This window comes from Manis javanica, chromosome 4, assembly GCF_040802235.1.
Source record: "Manis javanica isolate MJ-LG chromosome 4, MJ_LKY, whole genome shotgun sequence".
NCBI lineage: Eukaryota > Metazoa > Chordata > Mammalia > Pholidota > Manidae > Manis > Manis javanica.
This window is the reverse complement of record NC_133159.1, coordinates 162129279-162154660: the sequence shown is the minus strand read 5'-3', so window position 1 is coordinate 162154660 and position 25382 is coordinate 162129279. Positions and strand designations below refer to the sequence as shown.

Sequence of the window (25382 nt, the reverse complement as noted above, 5' to 3'; positions counted from 1 at the left end):
CCAAGAAGGGACTAGCAGTTACCAAAGGGAAAGGGGTGGGAAGGGTGGGTGGGAAGGGAGGGAGAAAAGGATTAAGGGCCATTATGATTAGTACACATAGTGTAGATGGGGGAGATGCGGAAGGCAGTAATAGCACAGAGAAGACAAGCAGTGATTCTATAGCATCTTATTACGTTGATGGACAGTGACTTCAATGGGGTGTTAGGTGGGAACTCAATAATATGGGTGAATGTAGTAACCAGTGTTGCTCATGTGAAACCTTCATATGATTGTATATCAATGATACCTTAACAACAACAACAAAATAGCTGGCCATCCTAGTGGCTGTAAGGTGGTACTCATTATAGTTTTAATTTGCGTTTCTCTAATGACTAATTATATTGAGTATATTTTCATGTGCTGTTGGCCATTTGTATACATTCTTTGGATAAATGTCTTTTCAAGTCTTTAACACATTTTTAAAAAATTGAGGTATAGTTTATATATTAATTTGAATAGTTTTTTGGTGGAGTCTTTAGGGCTTTTTTTATGTAGTATCGGGTCATCTGCAAACAATGACTGTTTCACTTCTTCCTCACCAGTGTGGGTGCCTTTTATATTTGTCTTGCCTGATAATGTAGCTAGGACTTCCAATACTCTGTTGAATAAAAGTGTTGTGAGTAGGCATCCTTGTCTTATTCCTGATTTTAGAGGAAAAGTTTTTAGCTTTTTCATGGCCTTTACTCATTTTTAATGGGTTGTTTGAATTGGATTTTAAAACTAAAAATTTTAATTTATCACAGATGGAGAAAAAATATTTGCAGGACATATCGGAGAAAAAATACCTGTATGTTTCTTATGAAAGTCAAACATACATATGCCCTATGACTCAGCCATTTTATCCTATGTATTTGTCACAGAAATTAAAACATCATGTTCAAAGACATGTACATGTTTGTAGCATCTTACTATGCTGATGGACAGTGACTGTACTGGGGTATGTGGTGGGGACTTGGTAATAGGGGGAGTCCTAGTAACTGTAGTGTTGCTCATGTGATTGTACATTAATGACACCAAGATAATAAAATAAATAAATAAATAAAAGTATTTATTTCATCTTCCACTTGCCCCTCAGCAACCTCTAATCTACTTTCTGTGAATTCGCCTATTTTAGATATTTTGTATAAGTGGAATTCTAATAATATTTTTCCTTTTGTGTCTGGCTTATATCACTTAGCATTTTTTCAAGGTTCGCTCACATTGTAGCATATATCCGAACGCCGTTCCTTTTCACAGCTGAATAATATTCCATTGTAGATATATATATATATATATATACACACACACACACACACACACACACACACACTATGGTTTGTTTATCCATTCATGTGTGTTAATGAACACTTGGGTTGTTTCCATCTTTTAGCTATTGTGCCTAGTAACTTTTGGTAATACTGAAAGCAGTGAAGTTAAAAAGGAAGCATTCCTATCAATTGTGAAAATGAGTTACCTGACCTTCCAATGTTTTCAAGAAAATTTAAAATCTTACACATGAAAGTGTAGCAAACATCCACATTTCCTAAACTGAGAAGTTGTAATTTCTACAATTACACCCAGTTTTATTTTAAAAATGTAAACATTATGGAAAACACAAAAATCACTTTCCATTATCACCCACCTTAAACCTTTCTCCACGTCCCAAAGGCAACCATTATCATTAATATCATGTTGAATAGTTACTATTTTTAAATACCTTCGTTTTCATCTAAGTAACTTCAATTAATACATTATATGGTATTTATTGATTTAATTATTCTAAGATTTAAAAAATATTCTTTTTGCATTCTCAAAACATGTTTACTAAATGCAGACATTAAACTGGGAATTAAAAAGCCTTTTGCCATTTTAAAATAAGTTGCCTAAAATTATGTTCCAAACTTCTGATACATCAAAGGAAAAAAAAACCCCAAACTCTTAAACTAACCAGACTAGGAAAATTAGTTACCAAAGTTGAATTTTTTTTCACTGAAATCCAAATACTTACAGATTCCGGATGGATGGCAGAATTATTAGACATGACTGTGTGGATTCCCTCCGTCACGTGTAGCTCACTCTTGTAGCTTTGACTCCTGGTCTTGTTGGACACACGGGGAACAGACTGATGATTTCCAATATTCACTGCTCCTGTCTGTCCAACACTATGATCTTGGTCCTGAGGGAAAAGAGTATTAGATTCAAATATCTTTACCTCCTGAATTCTTGATTATTAGCATCTAGCACACCGCTTGGCACACACAGTCTTCAGAATGTTAGTGGTCTGTTTTGAGAAATTCCTTGTATTTGCCAAGACCAGAAAGTTTATCAGTTGTTAGTTGACAGATTAAAAAAATGACTGACAGTAAATACCAAAAAGCCCAACCAACTATGTGAAAAAGTTAATCAATTCAGAGTTATTTCCAAAGGGTAGTCTTTTCTCTAAAATTTTTGACATTATTTTGAAATCCATTTCTACTACACATCTCATGGGGTATACACAGAGATGCTGCTCATTTCTCAATGATTCCAATGGTGAAAACAAACCCCAACCTTTTTTTTTAATCCTATAAACATCCCTTTTAGTTATTTTTTATTGAAGCCTTTTATATTTCTTTTCTTCTCAGAATATAGTCTTTAGCCTAAACTTCTTCCACTAAGTAATTTAATATTAATTCCTACCTATTTTTATGTAAAATTAAAAATTGTATATATATTTAATCATAATTAGAAGACTGTTCTTCCCAAGAAACCCGGCAAACTTTGGTATCTGGGCACCAATATTACAGTCTTACCATACCGAAACTCTGTCAGATATGCAGAATAATAAATACAGACCCATAGTATATGGAGGATCTTTTTTTACATCCACAGCCTTAAAAAGTTGCTGTTATTCTAATGTTTAATGACATTAGAATTTTGTTAATTTCACTTTACTAAAGTAATTCATATACCTAAAATAGGCCCAATTTTCTAGTGACTAGTGTTAGAACTAAAAAACAATATCAAAAATACCAAAACTGTGTGTAAGAAAGTCTTCTATTTTATAGTTCATTAATTTTGTAGTGTTATTAAAAAGAAAAGTAACTACTACTCCTGTTTTCAGAATGCAGGGATCTTTCTCAATAGAAAGCAATAAAAAAGAATCAAAGCTTTGGCATTGAGACATGAGCAAAGAAGAAAACAGAAAATACTTAGACTAAAAAAGATAGCTCCACAAATCATGAGCTTTATATTTTCCTTTGAGGAAGTTCTGTAACATTTCTACTGCAAACTTGGAAACATGGTAACATGGAAACAACTTGGTCTCAAGAGTAATATATGAATCTGAACCCATATGCTTCTACAGTAAGTTAGTTAACCACTCTGAACCTTACTTTACTCACCTATGAAATGAGTATTTTAGAACCATGTAGAGGAATGAATTCCTATACACAACTGAAAAGAATGAAGTGTTCTTAGTAACAGAATAAGAATCCTTGGTAATTTTTTTTCCCCCAGGATAAATTTAACTAAGTCACATGTTTATTTCATTCATTCATTCATTCATTCATTCATTCGTTTATTTATAAAAAAGCAAGAAATTTCCAATTTAATAAACATGTATCAAACATTACACAAAAGGCACTGGGGGAGAGGTTTATACAATAAACAAGATAAGGAGAATGGTTGGTAATTCTAATGACTTGTCTGTGAGCACCGTCAACTTCCAAAACGCGTAATTTCAAATACTTCCAAAGCGTGTCCCATGCCATCAGACAATCAGGCAAAAAAGTGTTCAGTAGACCAGAATTTTGAGAGGGACTAGATTAAATAAAAGTTGAACAGGTTTCTCTAATAAAAGACTTCACACAGCTTTACTATGCTGATGTACACTACCGAGAGTTTGGTTTAAAGAATGCAAAACCTTTTTCTCCACCTGGGACCTCAGAGAATCACTGTGAAGACACAATCTGGAAACCACTGATATAAAAGATTCTTGGCAAGAAAAGTTCCACAAGGAAAGAAGCCAATAAAGAGACCCCAATACTTGAGCCGTTTCTAAGTTATTACCTTTCCTTCCTGTGCTTCTACTGCCGGCCCTTTATGTGCCTCCTGGGAAAGGACCTTCTTGTTTCGATTGTGCAGATTGTCCAGCACTCTTTTTTTTTCTTCCTTTGCCCTTTGAAGGAGATCTATTAACACCGTTGTAGGGTGCTCCCGAAGCACAAAGGGGTCCTGGTTAAGAGTAGAAGGCAAAAGTCAGGTTGAGACCTATATATTTTTTCATTCAGAACAAATGAATCCCTTCTTGGACCCTAGAGTTACTATCCTAAATAATTATAGATAATGCATGTAATCTATGGTTATCTAATTCTGCTATGCTTTTTACTTCTTATATTTATAAAATTTAATTTACATGTATACACTCTGTGCCTACATAACTTCCCCTGTACTTTTTATGAAAACTTTGAACATGACAGCTTTGTTGGCCAAATGAAAATGCAGAGTTGAAATAATCAGAGTCTAAGTAAACATTAAGAATTAAGTCCAATTAGAGCCCTAAGTAAACGCTTACAAATTCTTAGAACTGGTTTCATAGAGGAGACACTATCAGTTCTGAATTACATTAGATCTCAACAGGAATGTGTTTACTGATGGTGAATTACATAACATACTACTTGGGTATAGTGGGCTCCTTTATGTTGCTTAAATGAAACTTCATAAAACACTAGCAGTTGATTAAAAGACGTTATGTATTAGTGATTTTTACCATTAATATTTAATAAAGCTTAACATTATCAAATACAGAAAAGTAGAAAGAACAATTCTACTATAAGATTATCATCATTACATTTGGTATTTTTTGGATATTTATGTCTTCTCAGAAATTTTTCGTGTATAGATTTTGTTTTGTAGTGAGCACACAGATTGCAGAAAGATGACTTGTGCGCTGGAGTTCATGAGATGATCTTGAATTCTTTTAAGACTTTTACCCCCTTTATTAGCTCAGATTTATTTCTTCTCTGAAGAGTTGTAACTATATATTATTCTCTTTTTATTGCTGTAAGTATTATGTTATTTCAACTCATAATGCCTACAGACTATTTCCTCAAATGTTCATGCCAAAATTACATAACCATTATTCTAATTCTGGATAATTATTTTCAATTTTTCATTGAGATAAATAGCTTCATACAGTAAGTCACTTTTTTCCATTTTATTCTTTTTCCTTATGACAGACTGCAACAGAAATGTGATCAGGCCGAAGGGAAGGATGCACTTGACAGATTCTTCCTATCACTTTCAATAATGGCAATATACAAAATGGACCAGGTAAATGAATACATATGCAGGTTTGGCATCACCCAAGGTCAAGTATCCATTCCTGGTGGGCTGGGTTATTACCAAAAGAGCTTCTTTTGCCTCCATTAGGCAAATGTAAGAAGCCAGACACATTCTTCCTTTTCCTGAGCCTTAGCTTGGTATGTACCACTATTTATAATATTCGGTCATTTTTATCTGAAAATAATATATCTTGTAATTCTAAGTTATTTAATAGTTTTCTACAAATGGATCCTGCTTATTTTTCACTCACATAATTCATAGGTATACTAAACCTTTTGTTGCTATTGTGAATACCTAGTTTTTGGGCTTGAATTTGAGACTGTAAGTGTGCTTAGGGCCTAGAATTCCCTAAGTGTTACTGAAACTTTATACTGCTCTTCTACATACTGTAGTTGCAAATAACCCTACCTAATATGTACATGATCCTTGCAATATCCTTGCGTAGTGAACTGCGTGTTGGTGAAAATAAACTGAACTTCTTTGAGATTCTAAAACATGCATGCTGAAAGTCTAATTTTCTAGTGAAAAATCCACAAAATTCCTTAGGGTCACAAAAAGATAGTCAACTGCTACTCACGATTGCCTTATCTAGATGTTTTAAGAACTATATTAAATTGAACAATACTATTATTGCTATTCATAAAATGTGAACCTCTAAATGAAAACATTTTTGAGAACAGAAAGCATATACTAAGAATTTATTTAAATTAGGTTACCAAACCTATTGAAAAATGAATAGAATTCACATTACTTTTAAAATACTTTCATTGCTAAGTTAGAAAAACATATTTCTCAAAAGGAAACAAAAATGTGATATCCATTTTTAACAGTTCTTTTGAAATCTCTTTTCTCCCACAGTATTTATGTAAATGTATTACACATCATTTCTCTTCTTTCTTTTCATATTACTTTATATAGGACAGATGGGTATATAAAGTATGGTAGATACGAAAATTAAATCCAAAGTTAAACTATGCTTTGCCACCTCTGAAATGACATTGTTCCACATGAGTTAAAATTTGTAGCTGTAACTCATGAATATATTCCTGCACATATAAAAATTAAGTCATTTAGTACTACTATATTGAATATTTAACTATATATTCTATTCAGATATGGTAAAAGCAGTTAATTTTGAAAAACAAATGAAAAAACTTAGCAACTAAGAAAATTTCCAAGAAAGAATGGTATTATGAAATTAGTATTTTAGCATAACCCAGTACAGCGTACTTAATACTGATTCGGAATCAAAGAAGAATAAAACACATTCTTTCAAATAATTTCTTAGGTGTACAAAACAGAGTATAACTGACCTTTAAAAGTTTCTTTGATGTAGGGCGATCTTTAGGGTTTTTCTGGAGGCAAGACTCCACAAAGTTGCGAAAAGAACTGGACCTATTGTAAAGGAAAGTATTAAGTGAACATATTGCTATTTCCTTTAAAAACACATCCACAAATCAAGGCATGTCCCTATGGGTGGGAGGGAGAATAGAAATCATAAAAAAAAGCAGACACAATACACTATATATTTCATCATGTACGTCTATAAAAAGCTATGCAAAGCAACTAATGAATCTTTACCATTTTCCAAAGATAGATGTGCACACATTATTTTAAAATCCTGCTCTCACATACTTAAATATCACAACTCATTCTACGTTGCGGTAAATTAGGGAAGTCAATCATTTTCCTTTTTGCATTCAAATCTAAGATAATATTCTTCTTAGTATTTTTTTTTCTTTTCTCTAGCCACGTCTCTTTCTTGCTTGACCCTTGGATCATCTTCCATATAGCATGTTTCAGAATATCACGCTATTTGTTTTGGAAAGAACATTTTTTATACCTAAGTATTTAGTGCCCTTGAGCAAATGGACAAAAGTTCCAGAAAACAGTAAAATTTTTTTAAAATTAGAATTCTGTAACCTACTATTATATAGTGTTACTGATGAGAGTTCAGTACGGCAGAAAGTAAAAAATGTTCCACCAATGTTTGTCATCAATATTCAAATAAGATTTAATTCTTTTATACAAGAATTCTTTTTTGAATCCCTAAAGTATCAACCAGTGTAAAGACAGCCTGTGTTTAGTGTATTTATTATTCAGATGTACCATAATAAACTGTGCCAAGATTTCTTCGAAACACCTCTACAGAAGCAGCAAAGACCTGTGAACTTGCCTTAATAATGTAATGATAAAAAATAAATTATTGCTAATTTATGCATCTTGTGAATTTTAAAGTATTTGTTAAGTACAGTAGATAGTCTTCTCGAATTTTTCAAATGCTAGACACACCTGAAGACTTTCCCATTAAAATTTTCTATCACTGATAAAAATCCTTTCCTAAAATTGTCCATCTGTTCTCAATAAACTTCTTTACATGAATAACAGTATTATCAAAGAAGCAGTAGGAGATGCAACATCAAAGCACATTCTGAATAATAAATAATAACAATTAGAATCATCCAAAAATTATGAATTATCTGGTAATTCTGATAAATTATCAAATCATTTTTACCTATGTTTTATACCATGTCAATTATAAACCATTCCCCAATTAGATATCTATACAGGTTGTGGCAATCTATATATTGCAGTTTTAAAATATGAATGTTTAAATCATGCTATTTATTATATAATCAGGGTTCTATGTGTCGCTAAGGTACAAAAAGTATATTACTTTTTATACAAAAGCCATACTTTTTGCTCCCATGTAGCATCACCTATCTTTTATTTCTGAACTGAGTTATATATATGCTATGAAAAGTAGAGATAATAAAGGATAAACATGATGCAAGGATAAAATAAAGCTATTTTAATATTTCTTCAGGTTATATACACTTCACCTCATTGAAATGAAATCATTTTGATAACATTATGAAAAAGTATTTAAATTTTACCATGTTGAACAATATATCTCTCAGCCATACTCACCATTCATTAGACTGCAGTGTAGGGGGGTTATTTCTGGTAATGAGATATAAGGCACGCCTTGCATTCATATGATATAAAGGAGGCTCTCTTTCCGCTATAAAAGAAAGGAAACTTCCTGTTAAATATGTGCCTGTTATATAGGAGCATGGATGCACTGTTAGGTTGTTTTTTTTTTAAAATAAACCCCAACTTAGGAAAAAAGTTGCAAGTAGAGTTCAGAGAACTTAGTTAAGTGAGTCAATAGAGAGGAAATTGCAGCCCTGATGCACAACATCTCTAAATAGTGTATTTTTCCAATAAACAAGAACATTCTAAGAGAACCTAATACAGTCATTAAATCAGACCATTAATATGAATGAATACATGACTATTATCTAATCTTCAAGCTCCATTGTAGTTTCTATCAAATGTCCCAATAATGTCCTTTGTAGCAAAAATGACCTTCAATCATCTGCATCCTTAAAGGAAATTGTCCATTTTTTGTAAGTTTTAAACTTACATAAAATTGTTCATAAAATATCTCTAAAATCCTTCTAATATGTATAAAATCTGGAGTCATGTCCCCTGTCATTCCTGATATTGGTTGTTTGTGTCTTCTTTCTGTTTGATCTAGCCAGAGGTTTATTAATTTCATTAATTTTCCCAAAGAACTAATTTGTGACCTCATTGATTTTCTCTATTGTTTTCATTTTCTATTTAATTGATTTCTGGTTTGATCTTTTCTGGGTCTCTTTGTTCTGTTTACTGTGGATTGAATTTGCCCTTCTTTTTCTAGTCTTAAGGTGACAGTTGAAGTCATGACCTTGACAATTCACAAGTATACAATTTTGACTCTCGAATATCCCTAAGTTTGGCTTTGTGCTGTTATTAAATTTAGTTTACACATCTCTGGCAGGAATATCACAGAAGCAAGGGTCACGCTTTTCTCAGTGTATTCTATGATGATCCTATAGAACAGGCCCGTGGTTTCAGATCGTCTTGTCATTGATGGCGTTCACTTTGATCACTAAAGGCCATTCCACAAGGTTTCATGGTGAAGTTTCACTTTTTTCCTTTGCAATTATTAAGTATTTGTGAAAAGGTACTTGAGTCTATATAAATATTCTGTTTTGCATAAAGATCATTTTATTCTCTTATTGTATAGATTTAGATTCTTCATTTAATAATTTATGACTTGCTACTATCATTTATTTTGATGTTGAAATGGTTTCATTTTTGAGCAGTTGAGAATCTTCTGAAGCCGACGTCTGCCTTTCCGGCATGGCTCCAGCATTCCCTGCTCAGCTCCTTGCTCTCTGGCCCACTAAGATGTTCCAGGATCATCTTATGCTTTTCCTACTGCAGACACGGCTCCAAGGAGCCGTGGCAGGCAGTGTGCTCACTGCTACTGCCCGTGTCACTTCTCTTAGATCCTGTCAGTGGATAAAGGAAGGGAACACACACGTCCCTCATATATTTGTATTCATACTTGCACATTAAATATCTTTAGTTGTTTACTGAAAACAACTGAGTTCACTACCATATCTCAAATCCAATGCTATGGTACTATTTATTCGAGCCTTCTCTTCCCGTTATTTGTAGCACCCTTCTCTGACAGTAGGAAACCTCACTCTCATTATCCTTAATATATTTGATGACTCGCCCCTGTACATAGCCAGTCTCCCATCTAGGCCACCACCCTTTCCCCTTTTCCCCATCAAGTTTTCAAACGCCATTCCAAGCCTGTCTACAGTGTGAATGTCCACTTCATCCACTCAGGTTCTGACACCCCATCCAAACTGGATCACTTTCTGCAGTGAGGCCCCCCTCATCAGCCCTCAGGAGGGAAGCCCCCTTCCTTTCAATCAGGCACTGCCACTGTGTCAGGTGACCCACCCCCAAATATGGACGTGCTCCTTGGCCTCTGACACCCCATGCTGGGCTACTTCCAGGTCTGAATGCTTTGGTTACCCCACCAGGACTCTGAATCCCCAAACTTGACTGCCGCCCTCCCTGCACATGTTCTGCTTCCACATACAAGGCATTCTGTCTGTGGGAACTCCCTCCTCTCCTCACAGGACTCTGACACACCACGCCGGGCTACCATGGCTCAGCAGGTGACATGGACACCTACTTTATACTGTCCTCCCAACAGCTTTAAGAATGAGTAGTTTGATCCAGGAAGGAGAAGGGATTACTGAAGAAATTCTTAATGAATAAAATAACTTGTTTCTACTGTGATTTATTAAAGTATTCAAAATTTCTAAGTGGTGTACCATCAATATATCAAACCAGAGTATGATTTTTGATCTGTCATTTACTATAAAGCTGAACATCTCTATTTAGTCAAAGAACACTGAACTTAGCTAAAAACCATAGAGATTTACTAAATCTAGACTGCAGTAGCCTTCAGTGGATTCAAGGGATATTTTCCATTTCAAATACTTTTTTAATTGAAGTATCAATAATAGTCAATCTTATGTTGGTTTCAAGTATACAACACAGTGGTTCTACAGTCACCCATATTAAATCCTCACCCCCGCTACTGCAGTTACTGTCAACATAGGAAAATGTTACAGAGGCAGTGCTTATATTTTCCATGCTATTCTACTATCCTGGTGACCAGCTTATGACTGAAAATTTTTGTGCCCTTTTATTGCCCTCACCCTCAACTACTCACTCCAATCCCTCCCTCACAGTAACCACCAGTCACTACTCAGTGTCTATAAGTCTACTGCGATGGTGTTCCTTTTGTTTTGTGTTTAGATTCCACAAATAAGTGAAATCATATGGTATTTTGTCTCTGCCTGGCTTATTTCACTTAGCATAATACCCTCTAGGTTGATCCATGTTGTTGCAAATGGCAGGATTTCTTTTCTTCTTATGGCTGAATAATATTCCATTGTGTATATGTACCACCTCTTCTTTATCCACTTATCTACTGATGGACAGTTAGGCTGTTTCTATAACTTGGCTACTGTAATGCAACAATAAACAGAGCGGTGCATCCATCTTTTTGAATCAGGGATTTTCTTTTCTTCAGGTAAATTTCTGGAATTGGAATTACTGGGTCATATGGCATTTCTATTTTTAGTTTTTTTAGTAACCTTTCCACAGTGGCTGGTCCAATTTACATTCCCAACAAGAGGGTAGAAAGGTTCCCCTTTCTCCACATCCTTGCCAACACTTGTTTTTTCTTTTCTCTTGGACAGAGGCCATTCTAACCGGTCTGAGGTGATATACTATTGTCGTCTTAAGTTGCATTTCCCTTATGATTAGTGATGTGGAGCATCTTTTCATTGTTGGCCATCTGTATTTCAGCTTTGGGAAAATGTCTGTTCTGGTCTCTGCCCATTTTTTAGTCGGGTTTTTTTTTTTTTTTTTTTGGTGTTTAGTAGTAAGAGTTCTTTATATATTTTGGATGTTAACCCTTAATAGGAAAAATCATTTACAAGTGTACTCTCCCACACTGTAGGTTACATTTTTGTTCTGTTGATGGTATCCTTTGCTGTACAGGAGCATTTTGGTTTCGTATATACTCCCACTTGGTCATTTGTTACTTTGTTTCCATTTCCTGAGCAGTTGTGTACAGGAAAAAACTGCTCACACTTATGTTTGAGAGATCTTTGCCTATGTTTTCGTCTAAGAGTTTTATGGTTACATGTCTTACATCTAGATCTTTGATCTACTTTGAGTTTACTTTTGTGTGTAGAGAGTCATAGACAGTAATCTAGCTTCTCTCTCCTGCATGTAGCCATCCAGTTTTGCCAAGATCAGCTGTTGAAGAGTCTGTCCTTTCACCATTGTATACTTATGGCCTAAGGATGCAGCACTCCAGTTTGAAAAAGACAGATGCACCCCTATGTTTATCACTGCACTATTTACAATAGCCAAGATATGGAAGCAACCTAAATGTCCATCAGTAGATGAATGGATAAAGAAGATGTGGTACCTATACACAATGGAATATTACTGAGCCATAAGGAAAAAACAGATCCTACCATTTGCAACAACATGGATGGAGCTAGAGGGTATTATGCTTAGTGAAATCAGCCAGGCGGAGAAAGACAAGGACCAAATGATTTCACTCACATGTGGAGTATAAGAACAAAGGAAAACTGAAGGAACAAAATAGCAGCAGAATCACAGAACCCAAGAATGGACTAACAGTTACCAAAGGGAAAGGGACTGGGGAGGATGGGTGGGAAGGGAGGGATAAGGGCGGGGAAAAAGAAAGAGGGAATTACGATTAGCATGTATAGTGCAAGGGGGGCACGGGGAGGGCTGTGCAACACAGAGCAGACAAGTAGTGATTTTACAGCATCTTACTATGGTGATGGACAGTGACTGTGGAGGGGTATGTGGGGGGGACTTGGTGAAGGGGGAAGCCTAGTAAACATAATGTTCTTCATGTAATTGTAGATTAATGATACCAAAAAAAAATCAAACTGTACAATAAGGTATGCAGCCTGATAATCTAATCCTCATACCTAACACAAAGTATTAAGTAACCTAAGTAGCGGTAAGTAATTCATGAATGCTTTAGAGACCCTTCATAGATGGTAAATTTATAACCACAGACATATTCTAGGTGTTTAACAAATACTCATTAAATGTTAGACACAGATACCTCAAAATTAATACCACAGTAGAAACTATTTTAGACCTAATTTAATACAGCAAATGTAATATGCCTAAATTAACATATATATATATATATATATACACAAAATGCCAAATAACCAAAGTGACAACCTTGATAGATATATTGCTCCCCTTAAACACTGACATAAAAATAAAAATCTGTAATTTGGTACAGAAATTGAGATAAAACATTGATCAAAACTTACTACACAGTAATAAAGAGCAATGCTTACCTAGTTCAATGCATGTTATTCCAAGAGACCATATATCGACTTTGTTATCATATTGTTGTTCATTCCTCCCTAAAATTATTTCTGGGGCCATCCTAAAACATAAAATGTTACTTAAAGTTAAAAGAGAAAAGAAAAGTATACTGTTCTTTAAAAACGTAATGACCATCCACATGGAGAATCCCTGTGTGAATTCCAGATGATATATCTGGACATAAGAATTCTTATAACGGGAAATGCATTACAGGTTGTGAGGTAAATATTTACCATTGTGCACACAGTGTTAGACTTATTCTCACCATTTGTCATGATCAGGTACCAGCATCCTGGAGGAAAAACTCCCCAGAGCAGGGTTGTATTCTGCATCAATTCAAGTTTGCAGATTGTAATATTGTATAGCATTTATGCCAGCAGTTCTCAAACATTTTGGTTTCAGCATCTTACTATAAAAGTCTAAATTTTGCTCGAAAGAGGGCATTTTCTCACTGGCACTTGTTTTCTTGAAGTAAACAAACTCACTACATTTAGCTGAGAAAATATCTACCACAATAAGCAACAATGAATATGCAGTTTGTCGGTCTTTTTCGCAAATAAGAGTAGTGTTCTGTGATAAAAGTGGCTAGGACAGCCACTCATAACTAAATAAACCATACAATTATTAACTTTGGAGGCATCTTGGTTATAAAATGAAACGCTAATTCGCATCTTCAGCTAGACTCTAATGTTCTCACTGGTGCTTCACCTTATCCTTCCTTTGTACTTGTTAAGCACAGACAAACATTTAGAACAGTTTCTGACTGCTTAATAACATTGTCACCAGGCGTATGTGTGTTCCTGTGTGTAAAAGTATGTAAATACATAGTGCTGTGTTCCTAATATACCATATACAAATTAATACATACGTAACTTTCAATTGCCGGTAACAGAGGGCTTCTAATGCGTTAAGATGTTGAAGTAAGCTTGGGGAGTCACTAAGTTCAACAAAGTTAAAAAAGTAGTTTTGTTTTTAATGCACAACTTTCTAGCTCCTTTCTAGTATCTAATATTGATCACTGATTTGTAAAGAGGGGGACCATTAAGAAGCATTATTTGTCCAAAGAACCCTTTTTTTATACAGGGGAAGAGGATTCTATCTAAACTAGGGTTCTACATAAGAAATTTTTGGTCATACAGAACAGTAGTCTTCAAACTTTTTATTTTCTTACTTCCAATGAATTTATTTTAAAAATGTATCCGCTTGTACATTTTTGAGTTGGTATCCAAATTTTATAAACTTAATAGTTGCAAAGGATATAATGCACACATATGTATATACATTATTTTGTATATGTGCTTTACAGATATTTACAACTTGGAGCTGAGGACTTCACTCATTCAATTCATTAAAAACACTGCTGCATAATAACCTAATTAGCAAACCCAGTCTGCACGGTCATATCAACCATTCAAATCAGAATTATTTTCTGTCAGGAAATGCCAAACTTCATTTTTCATTGTAAATAACATGTTAGTGTGTCCTCAGGACAATTGTCCCAGTTATAAATGAGATCATTTTTTATTCCCTAGAAAAGAAGATGGGAGGAAGGATAATTGGGGAAAAGAAAGAGCAAGGAGCCAAAGGAACTGAGGAGAGATGACTGTGAAGACAGAAGGCCCTGTGTCAAAACTTGGTGTCCTAGCTCTTCAATATTTCTGATGCTATATATTCTAGATGTTACGTGTTCTCAAGTTGTCCCTCTGGTGACGGTTTGAGGCTTTTAATTCTCAGAGCAATGCATCACTCTACTATTCAGGATGGGTGAGAAGCCTTTCTTTAACAAACTGGGAGTTGGGAGATTTGAAACATAGGTGGAAAAGAAGATGCAGTAGACCTGAGACACTTCTCAGCATGTACAGAGAGAGGACATCTATGGAAGTTGAAGATGTGGAAAATTATTCCCTTCAGACTTGCTGCCATTAATGTGGAATTATTTATAAATAAAATTAGATGATGTCTAGAAGTTGCTTCAAATAACTGGAGGTGGGAGGGAGGGCAAGAAGATCAAGTACACAGGGCAGCCAGGCCCTGGGGTAGTGCTGTTAGGCCGAGCTGACCGCTGTGTGAGCCTTCGTTATATTTTTGTCTATTTCCCTGTATACTAGAAATTCTCCACAATAAAAAATGAAAACAAAAAGTTCCTGATCAGCTACCAGTCTTCAGGGACTCTTATTCAGAAGATACTGACACACAGTAAATATAAATCTAAAGAAAATTTCCACTTAGCATTTCTATCTTCTCCCTTCTTAAACAATTAAATTTTTTCACTCCTACCCCCAATACATGATGTAGATGATAACAGGAAAGAACCGTAGGGGGACAAATGATACAATAGGAGGTACAAGGGCAGCGCTCCAAATCTGTATCTGAAACTACAGTGCTTAGAGGAATATCTAAAGCAGCCCTGTATTTCCAAGAGAAACATAAAGCACCTGATAAAAGGACAAGCACACACTGCCTATTTCAATTATGAGGATCAATACCAGATAGGACTACGCTTACCAATGCGGCGTCCCCACAAAAGACTTGGCAGAAGAGGCCATGGAAGCAAATCCAAAGTCAGCAAGTTTCGCCTGGCCTCCTGGTGTCAGAAGGATATTTCCTCCTTTGACGTCTCTGGGTTTAAGGAACACAGAAAATTATTTGTCTTTCCTTTGTAAGATTCTACTGAAAATGATAAAGATCATATAAAAATGTATAAAAGAGGGAAGGAGAAATCAGAATCATTAAGGCCTTGGGTAATCTCTCAGTTGGGATAACGAGAGCTAAGATCCCAACTAAGAAATGAGATACACAGAATTCCTCTAAGTATATAGTAACAAGTTTCTAAAAGAGAAGATAAAATACCAGTAGAAAAAGAAGAAAAAAATTAGCTAATTAATAGTACATACTCGATATTTGAGTGCCTGTTTATTGGTACAAGTAATGGTTTAAAAAATTTAGCTGAACATTCTTATATGATTGTAAGATTTCTGAGTATACCCTTAACAATAAAATGGAGTAAGAAGAACCTGATGCCCCAAATTTGTTTTTTTTTTAATTACTCATATCATTCCAAATTTTAGCATAGTTCTCCTACCTAAATATGAAATGAAAACTGAAACCCATGGGTAAGGTAATATCAATGATCCCAAATTTACTTTTAAGCTCTTTTCTAAATCAGCAACGTACATGTGAACTAAGAAAATTATAATGGGATTGCATGCCCAATGGGCACCATAACATTCAAAAAGAAAGAACTTTCTAAGCACTTGTCAATTCATACTATACAGAATTATAATGGATGTAATATTAAGTTAATCTATTTTCTTCCATTTGTTTTTATAGAAAATGGAAGGTTCTTTGAAGTTGAGAAGACCTTAGGTTCTGCTTCCAACTCTTTCATTCTCTTATTTACTATGCATGTGGATTTTTCTCTTGGACCTTACTATCCTCATCTAAAAAACTGATACCCATTAATTTGCACTGACTCTACTATATAAGTTTACGATGTATTGTCTGGTTCACATAGATAATTTAAAAAATGCTAGCTTCCTTCTAAAAACAGGCAAAACCAATACCAATGCTAAAAATGTAGTTTATGATGGTTTAATCTTTAAATTACTATCCGTTATCAAGGATTATCTCAAAAGTACAGAATGCTAGTAGCTTTCACTTGTCTGTCATGGAATCAATGGAACAAATCCGGCATTAGGAGTCACCAGGAGGACAAAAGATCTAGGTTAGTTCTAGTCTAATCTATCTTGCTTCATAGGCTTTGAGAAGTGAGTCACAAATTGGGGCATCAGTTTCTGCATCTGTAAAATGAAACAAGTAAGAATACATAATCCCTATCGTCTTTTCCACTTCACAAATTAAACTTTTCTATAATTAAATTTCTATCACAAATCTCTAAAGTGCACATACTTTGGAAAGCCCAGCAGCATGTGTAGAAAAAGATAAAAATTATTCTCAACCAAGAGATCAAATAAATTAGTATATTCATTTTAAGACACGGATAACCTAAAAAAATATGAGTTTGTAAAACTCCAGAATACTTTTATTTAGCTAAAACCAACAAAGCTTTCAGGATTAATAAATTCTAGGTCTGATAAATTTGCTTATTAATGTATGGTAATTTTTAAGGTACTTACCTATGGATCATGGCACGGGAATGTAAGTAGGCTAATCCCCGAAGAGCACCATGTATAATTGCTGCTATTTCCATTTCTTGTAATGGCTTTTGGTAAACTTGAAATAAGATTTTATTTGAAAATAATTATTCTATAGAACATTTCTATTTTAAAATATATATACACATATCTAATATATGGGCAAATTTAAAAAAGCAACATTTAGCAAGAAGGAATTTTTTGCTTTCCAAGATAATAAAACAAAGCAATTGAACTTAATAAGTGCACAGTTGTGCCTAGTTATTAGAGTTCACAGCCAATTTTCCTCTAAGTTAACATTTAACAATTATTTCACGATTATAAAAACAATGAAAGAGCTTTCCCTTTTTATATTCCTACATATCTTCATTCTGAACAGAAGGAACAAATTAAGTTTAATGATAAAGAATACAGAAAAATGCCTGTTAAATCACAATGAAAGAAAACTCATCTGTTATGCTAAAACGTAGTATTTAATGAGGACAGTGCATAGCACGCTGAGAGTCTAGAAAACACAAAGGTTTTTACTCTTCCTGGAAAGTTTTAATATTATTTAAAAAAATCTCTCAGTGAATGAATTCTCATTTTATTATACTAATACTTTTCTTTTCTCAATAAATGAAGGAGGCTTACCTTTCAGCAAACCTGAAGCAGATCCTAAACAATATTCCATTACAAGCTACAGGGGAAAAAAATGATAAAAAACATTAAAATACACTCTTAAAATAAAAAGATTCTATATGAGATAAAATAAATTCACCAAGGAGATCGAGAAGATAGTTTGAAGTGAAACAAGCTCTAGTTATTAATTACCTTTAAATATAACTATACATTTTGGAACTTGTTAAATGCATACATGAAGTCAAGCCAATGCTACATTAATATTTTATAATGCCGACCTATAACTGCTTGTAGAAGATGTGTGTTTCATGTAATTACTAACTAAAGCTATAAAGGAATATACATATTCCATTCATATTAACCTATAGTAGCAATACTGGTATTGTTAGGAAGCAGAAAGTCGTCCTCTGGTTCTATATATACCAAGTTTGGGTTACCGTTTAAATCTTTCCTATAAAGCAAACACAGAGCACCTCGTATGTGCAGGTATGTTATATATATTAACTAATTTAATCCTCATAACCACCTCTGGAAGGAGACCCTATTATCATCCTTGTTTGACAGATGGAGAAACTTGGAAGACAGAGAGGCAGCCTGCGCTCTCTGCCACTGTTTGTGCTTCAACCACAGCCTCAAATTAGGAGTACCATCACCACCAAATTAAAGCAAACATTGCAAATCTAAATAAATCTAAGTTCTGTATACTAAAATGATAATCAGCTGTAGCTTATTAAAAATAAAAGGTCATTCCTGTTTAAAGAAAATTTAGCCTTTCTCTGAAAAGACATAATTACTGTGCCTATACCGTTGTAAGATTACTACCTTATCTTAGTTTCAACAATGGGGCAAAATTAATTTCCAGTTTCTGCAATAAAATGTCCCAATTTTCTACCTTTAGTATTATTCAGCCAAAGAATCACAATCAGTTCAGATTTCACCAGGATTCACCACCAATATTCCAACCAAGGTGCTTGTGGTTAAATAGCTTACAATACATTTATGTCAAAAATATATGCTGATTTTCATCCTTTGATAGGATTGTTCTCACACAAATGTTTGATAAAGCATTTGAAGAATGAAACCGCTAACACACATCAGAACATTCTCCCGTGCACGTAACGGTCAGCTGAATCTCTGTAGTCAACTGGCAAAAGTTCTATTCTCTCTCACTGCCTGAGAGTTTCAGGAAAAGCTGCTCCTTTCTCAGTGTGAACTGACATTTCAAGGTGTTTGTGCGTGGCTTTACACAACTATTTTGAGACATTTTTGAATTAATCATAAACCAAACCTACTAAAATTCCAGCAAGGGGAGAGCAGATACCCACCCATGCTCGGTGCTCACGTAAATAGCAGCCTTTGTATTCTACAATGTTGGGATGTTTCAATGTTCGGAGAAACCTGACTTCCTTAATAATACCCTGCCATCTCTGTGGGGAGAAAAAAAAGAATAAAGGAAAGAATTAGGAACAGTTGCCTTTCCTTAGAAAACTATATAAGTACAAAAGTAATTATTAGATTAAAAAGTTAACAAGAACATACAACTTTGCTTCATTTGTAATATTTAAATGTCAAACTCCTATATTTTAAAGAAATTACATTCATATAGTTTACAACTCAATAACATAAAATTCATTCCAGGTAGTACATATTTTCATTTTCATAAAATTTATTATCAATGAGTCTTATAAAAATTTTACAACCACACACCAAGCCTGTTGAAAGCTATATACTACATATAGTGGTTTTCCTTCAAAATTTCAACCTCCCCCTTCTTTTTTGCAGCTTTATTGTTGTATAATTTACATACCTTAAAGTTCAGCTGTTGTGGTTTTGGCTTATATTGTCTACCAAATGTTAAGTTTTTTCTGCTGTTTAAACTCAAATCAACTAATTACCTAAATTCCTAAGTGCTCATATTCTAAAATGCTAGCGAACACTTAGGTTATAACAGAGGGAAGTTCACAGAAAAACCAAGCAGCATGGAAACATTTTCCTACAGGATTTCACGAAGAGCCTTCCCACTGACGCCTACTAGTAAATAACAGATAAACCTTCAGCAATAAAAGCTACTCTATGACAACTTCAGAAACTTAGGCCATGTCCTAAATACAGTTACTTGTCAGAAGCAGTCAGGGAACTCTGAAAACACAGGTACTTGGGTCCACACCCAGAGACTCTGGAGGCTTAGGAGATGGGGGATGGGAACGTGGAATCTGTTTTTTGTTCTTGTTTCACTTTTTCCAGGCTTTACCGCTGACTTGTATCATACTTCTAAAGGTAGGGGAACTAGAATACAGAACTTTAAAAAATGTTTTGCACTAGAATTTAAGATCCTATATCTCCTATGTTATTTCATAAGCCCTCAAGAAAATATACCAAGATATTCACCGTGTAAAATGTGTAGGCTGTAAGATGCTAACTTCAGAAAGTGTCATAGGGGCTTTACATTTCAAAATTGAGTGCTCTGGGAGGCAAACTCTCAAAACAAAACCAAGCTAAAACCTGTATTCTTCAATGAAAAAAAAACTTCCAGGAAGGATACACTATTAGATGAGAGAAGATGATGCCCTAGGTGAAACTTTTTGTTCTAGGCATGACTAATTAAACAGACTCCAACACAAGTCTGCTATGAAAGCTGGTTTTAAAGTTATACTGTAGAATGGCAAATAAAATTAAACTTGTAAAAAATGGAGGTTTTTTAGGGGTTTTAGAAATTATTAGAGTTTTTTTAGGTATCGACATGATGAAACAGTGATCAACCGCAACAGTGTTATCATACCCATAAGTATGATTATCACAAAAAAACAATATTTACCACAAAACAGAGATTACAGAAATGTAGAAAGCCAAAACCTTTAAAAATTAAAGACTGATCTAGCATTTCTACCTCTGGGCATATACCTATGTGCATAGCAGCATTATTCACAACAACCAAGGGGTAGAAGCAACTTAGTGTCCATTAACAGATGGTAGATGGACAAACTGTGGTGTTTTTACACACACACACACACACAGGAATATTATTCAGCTTTTAAAAAGAAAGGTAATTCTGACACACTACAACATAGATGAACTTTCAGGAAACTATATTAAGTGAAACAAGCCAGTCACAAAAGGACAAATAGTGCATAATTTCAATTACATGAGATACCTAAAGTAGTCAAATTGATAGAGACAGAAAGAGGAGAGGTGATCTCCAAGGGCTGCGGGGAGGGGGGAATGAGGTGTTATTGTTTGATGGGTGCAGAATATCACTTTTGCAAAATGAAAGAATTCTGGAGATGAATGGTGGCGATGGTTGCACAGCAATGTGACTGTCCTTAACACTACTGAACCTACACTTGAAGTGGTTAAGATGGTAAATTTGTTTTGTGTACTTTATCACAATTAAAAATAAATAAAATTTTTAAAGAATTAAAGAAAGACAAAGAGAACAGACTTAGAAAGTAATTTTATAAACTTATGCAATTAAGGAAGAACTAATCAGAATACTGATGAACTAAAGTACATGCAATACAGTATCAGTAATTTTATTTTTTCAGATTATTACCCACTGCCTTATTTTTCAGACTAGATATATTGCTGCTGATGGTTATTTGCAACAGCCGTTAAATAATTTCTCAACCATTAAAAATTTATATCCAGTATACTTACTGTTAAATGTACCTTATTCTAGTTTACTTTCTCAGACATGATAATCCCTCTATTATAGAATAATCTGCTAAACAACAATTTAAAAAATTAAACTCATGTCAGCAGCACATATCTAAAAAAATTAAGAGTAAGGGACGCAGTTGGGAGGTTTCTGGGATGTCATGAATGTTGTTTATGGCTCTAGGTACAGGTTAAATGGGCACACTGAGTCTGTGGAAGAAAATTCACTGAGATAAATCTTAGTATTTGTATATTTTTCAACATTTTTTGAAAAAATTCCCACCTATCCCCAATTAAAAATGGTATGGCTTTCTTTAACATGCCAATACAAACATATATATATTTCACCTACCTCCATAGCCTTCTTTCCACTAAAAGGTATTCTCTTGATAGCCACCGCGTCATTGGTGTGCACATCTCGTGCCTAAAAAAGACAGAAGATCACTGTAAAACCTAACATTTATAAACTACCATGTCCAAAAAGATACCAAAACTGCTTTTAAAGAACATTAAAAACATAAGTAGCAAAAAGCATATCAAATTATCAAGGAACTGGTACTTTAGAAATAAAAATAATGCATGTTTATCTTTGAATGAGCTAGTTGAGAGGAAAAATATAGAAATTTGAACAGAACTATAAACAAACAAAAAATGACTAGTACAAGTCTATGCTAGGCCTGTAAATGTCAAAATTTCAATGAAATGGATAATTCTCTAGGAAAGAACTACTAACATTGATCTAGAGAAGAAAATCTGCGTAAAACAGTGGTGGAAGATTGAAAAGAATACTAATCATCTTTAAAATAGTTGTGAGGGGAGCAGTTTCACCAGGGGAACTTCCCAGGATAAAAGGGGAGGGAAAGGAAAGCTGTCCCACTAATCGTATGGAGGCGGTCTGACCCAGCAACTAAACCCTCACAAGCAGCACAAAATAGAAAGTCAGGGACCAATCTGACTTACAAATGTAGACAAGGGAACTCTAAATAAAAATTGAAAACCAAATATTACAGGGCATTAAAAGAATATTTCATTTGGATAAAATTTATTACCACGGAAATGCAAAATTTTGATAGAGGAAAACATTTCATAATTTGCCATATTTTTTTTTACAAATCAAAGGGGGAAAATATATACTTATACATAGAAATGCTGAAAACGCAGAAAGAGCCCAACTCTAAATGTATTTAATGCAGGGAAGACCGAACTCTTAGAAAACCCACATGGGAAAGGTAATTCCTCAACACGATAAATCATGCCTATTGTAAACAACTATTAACTAGAATTAAGACAAGACAGCTAAAATGCTATCACCATTACTATTTACCACTGTGGTGGAATTTTGATAAAAAAATAACAGCATAACAGAAACATGAAAGTTAACTCTTTAGAAAGTAAGAGCCAAATTCTCATTATGTGTTTAAAAAAAAAGATGCTGTGTAAAGAAGGCACAAGAGGATAGCTGCAAAACATTTCAAATGAGTTCAGTAAAAAGGGTTAATCCTCTCTAGACATCTGTGGAAGAATTCAGTGTATTTAAGGTACCCATTAAAATGAAAATACTAAATCTGTAACACTACCAAAAAATTAAACATCTACACAAACTTGTTGCTGAGGGGAAAAAAAAGCAATCTTAATAGGAAGAAATAATGAATGAATAATCATGAAATGTCTGTATGGGACTTTACGTAAGTCAGTGTTTTGCAATATTTGATTCAATAGCAATGTAAGTCATAAAACTGCTCAAGTAGTGTAAACAACATGGAAATTAAAGCCGAACATCTTTCCCTTTTTTCAGTAATCTAAGAAGCTCAATAAATAAAATGATCTCTTTTTATATACACCTAATGCAAGTGACTCTAAAATAGACTACTGCGTATGTCTTTTTGTACTCCTGATTTTTACTCTGCCAGGACTGGATATTAAATAAATGCTGGTCACTGACGTTAAGCCTTTAACACTTACAAAAAACACTGCTCCAAAGCCTCCCTGGGAAACTTTTTTGAAATCTGTGAAGCGCTTCTCTGGATCTTCTTTGGAGAAGAGCTCTGCAATCTCAGGGTCCTTCAGGCTCTGTGCTAGGATAGTTGACGACATCCTGCTGGGCAGTCAGCTGTCTGATTCTAATTTTATGCTGCTCTCCCAGTCCTTGGGAAATCGGTATGAATGAAGCCACGGTGGCATAAGGAATTGTAGAGAAATGAGAAAAGAAAAAAGGAAAAAGCAAAAGTTGCTAAGAATAATTAGTATATCATTTTCTGACTACATATATAAAATTATCTTAGACGTGGAATTTCACTGAAAAAGTGTTGCCTACTAGCGCAGGAGTCTTAAACCCGGCTCATCATCACAATCACCCGTGCTGCTTTAAAAAAAAAGATTCCCACTATACATAGTATCTAAGTACATACTATACACACACTTCTAAAAATCAGATAAATCTATATGTACTGGAAGGCTTTCTGTATCAGTACTTAAAGATTTATCAAACTCTGATGCAATAAGCTCATCAGCAAAAGAGATAATATAGTAGGAAGACCATTAAAAACGTGCCCAACAACTCAAAATGTACCCATAATATGTTTCTAACAACAGGAAGATTCCCATCTATCAATGACCTTCAAATGCAAGAAAATAGATAATAGATTTGATTCAGTAAGATTTCTTTTCCTTTCAGACACCACATGGTCGTGTGTAATCAACTCTAACACAGACATTCCTAAGAAAAATGCAATGGAAGAAAATAATGAATTTAACATAGATAGATAACTGTTTCCTCCATAACCTGATTCATATTAAAATATGGCCTTATCAAATCTGCTTCATTATGTAAGGTGATACTCTACAGAATTCCCTGGTGATTCTGGTGTCAGTTCCTTTATGTCAGATTACCAAATTTCAAAAACGGCGGCTATAAATGACAGGCTTCAGAACCGGGTTCTGGAACGACACTGCCTAGATAGGAATCCTGACAACAATTATTTGCCAACTATGAACTTGGGTAGCCTCATTTCCCAAATCTATAAAATGAAGGAAATAACCTACCTCCCAGCGTAGCTGCGAGGGTCACATGAGGCAATGAATGCTAAGTGCAGACCAGCACTCAGGAGCAGCAGGCAGCACACTGAATGTCAGTTATCAGGACCTCCCGGAATTCACCAATTGAAATTAAAAACTCCAAAAATTGATTTCATTGAACTCATAAGGGAAAATAAAGCTCTAGCCAGTTTTTTCCATGCCCAAAGCATATTTTTTAAACTTTTGAATGCTTTTAATGTTATTAAATTTCAAAAAATTTTTTAAACGACAGAGAATTTTTTGAGCCTGTCTCATTTTTAGTGAAGTCAACTGAACCAATCATAATGCTTGTTACTAATTTTCTAACAACATAAAACACATTTACATATCTTTTGTCCTGCCCTAAATTAATACTACATTGCAGTAAAAATTCAAATTACTAGTTTGTATTCCTTTTCTAACATTTTCGAGACTGCACCATATTCTTCACTTCTACCAATCACTCTGCTCTGGAAGACAGCTCCCTGGAACAATGCTTCAATTGCAATTCTTCCAAGAATATGTGACCACAGGACAGTCATTTAACTTATCACTCCTAAAATGAGCAGATCGAACTAAATTCTATATAAACTGTTCCTATTCAATTTACACAGCTGTGAAAAACAGCCTTCTATGTACCTAAGAGCTTATTTAAGAACTTTGAATGATCAAATTATAGTACCTTTATTACAAGCATGACTTATATGAAATTTTGTAAAAATTTTGAAAAGAGAGACA

General features: G+C 34.4%; 1 protein-coding gene and 1 long non-coding RNA gene across 5 annotated transcripts in view; one reads left to right on the top strand and one right to left on the bottom strand.

Annotated features, from left to right (window-relative positions):
• The window catches only part of LOC140849154 (uncharacterized), a 33537-nt gene extending 18418 nt beyond the window's left edge, over positions 1–15119 (top strand). For 2 of the 3 annotated variants that reach the window (XR_012130785.1, XR_012130786.1), the window contains exons 3-4: positions 5238–5331; positions 14694–15119. This is a non-coding gene — a long non-coding RNA (uncharacterized lncRNA). Of the gene's footprint in view, positions 1–5237; positions 5332–12007; positions 13138–14693 lie in introns of those variants that run through there. The other variant, XR_012130787.1, reaches the window with a different exon arrangement.
• LOC140849153 (serine/threonine-protein kinase TAO1-like) overlaps positions 1–19284 on the bottom strand; it is a 66776-nt gene extending 47492 nt beyond the window's left edge. Inside the window, exons 1-9 of one of the 2 annotated variants that reach the window (XM_073235652.1) lie at positions 19262–19284; positions 17949–17994; positions 17298–17394; positions 15667–15780; positions 13131–13222; positions 8275–8368; positions 6657–6738; positions 4069–4233; positions 2027–2194 (exon numbers count right to left, since the gene is read on the bottom strand). In XM_073235652.1, coding sequence (XP_073091753.1) covers positions 2027–2194; positions 4069–4233; positions 6657–6738; positions 8275–8368; positions 13131–13222; positions 15667–15780; positions 17298–17394; positions 17949–17988 — 852 coding nt within the window. In that variant the 5' untranslated portion in view covers positions 17989–17994; positions 19262–19284. The remainder of the gene's footprint in view (positions 1–2026; positions 2195–4068; positions 4234–6656; positions 6739–8274; positions 8369–13130; positions 13223–15666; positions 15781–17297; positions 17395–17948; positions 17995–19261) is intronic. The other variant, XM_073235653.1, reaches the window with a different exon arrangement.
• Positions 19285–25382: the final 6098 nt, after the last annotated feature.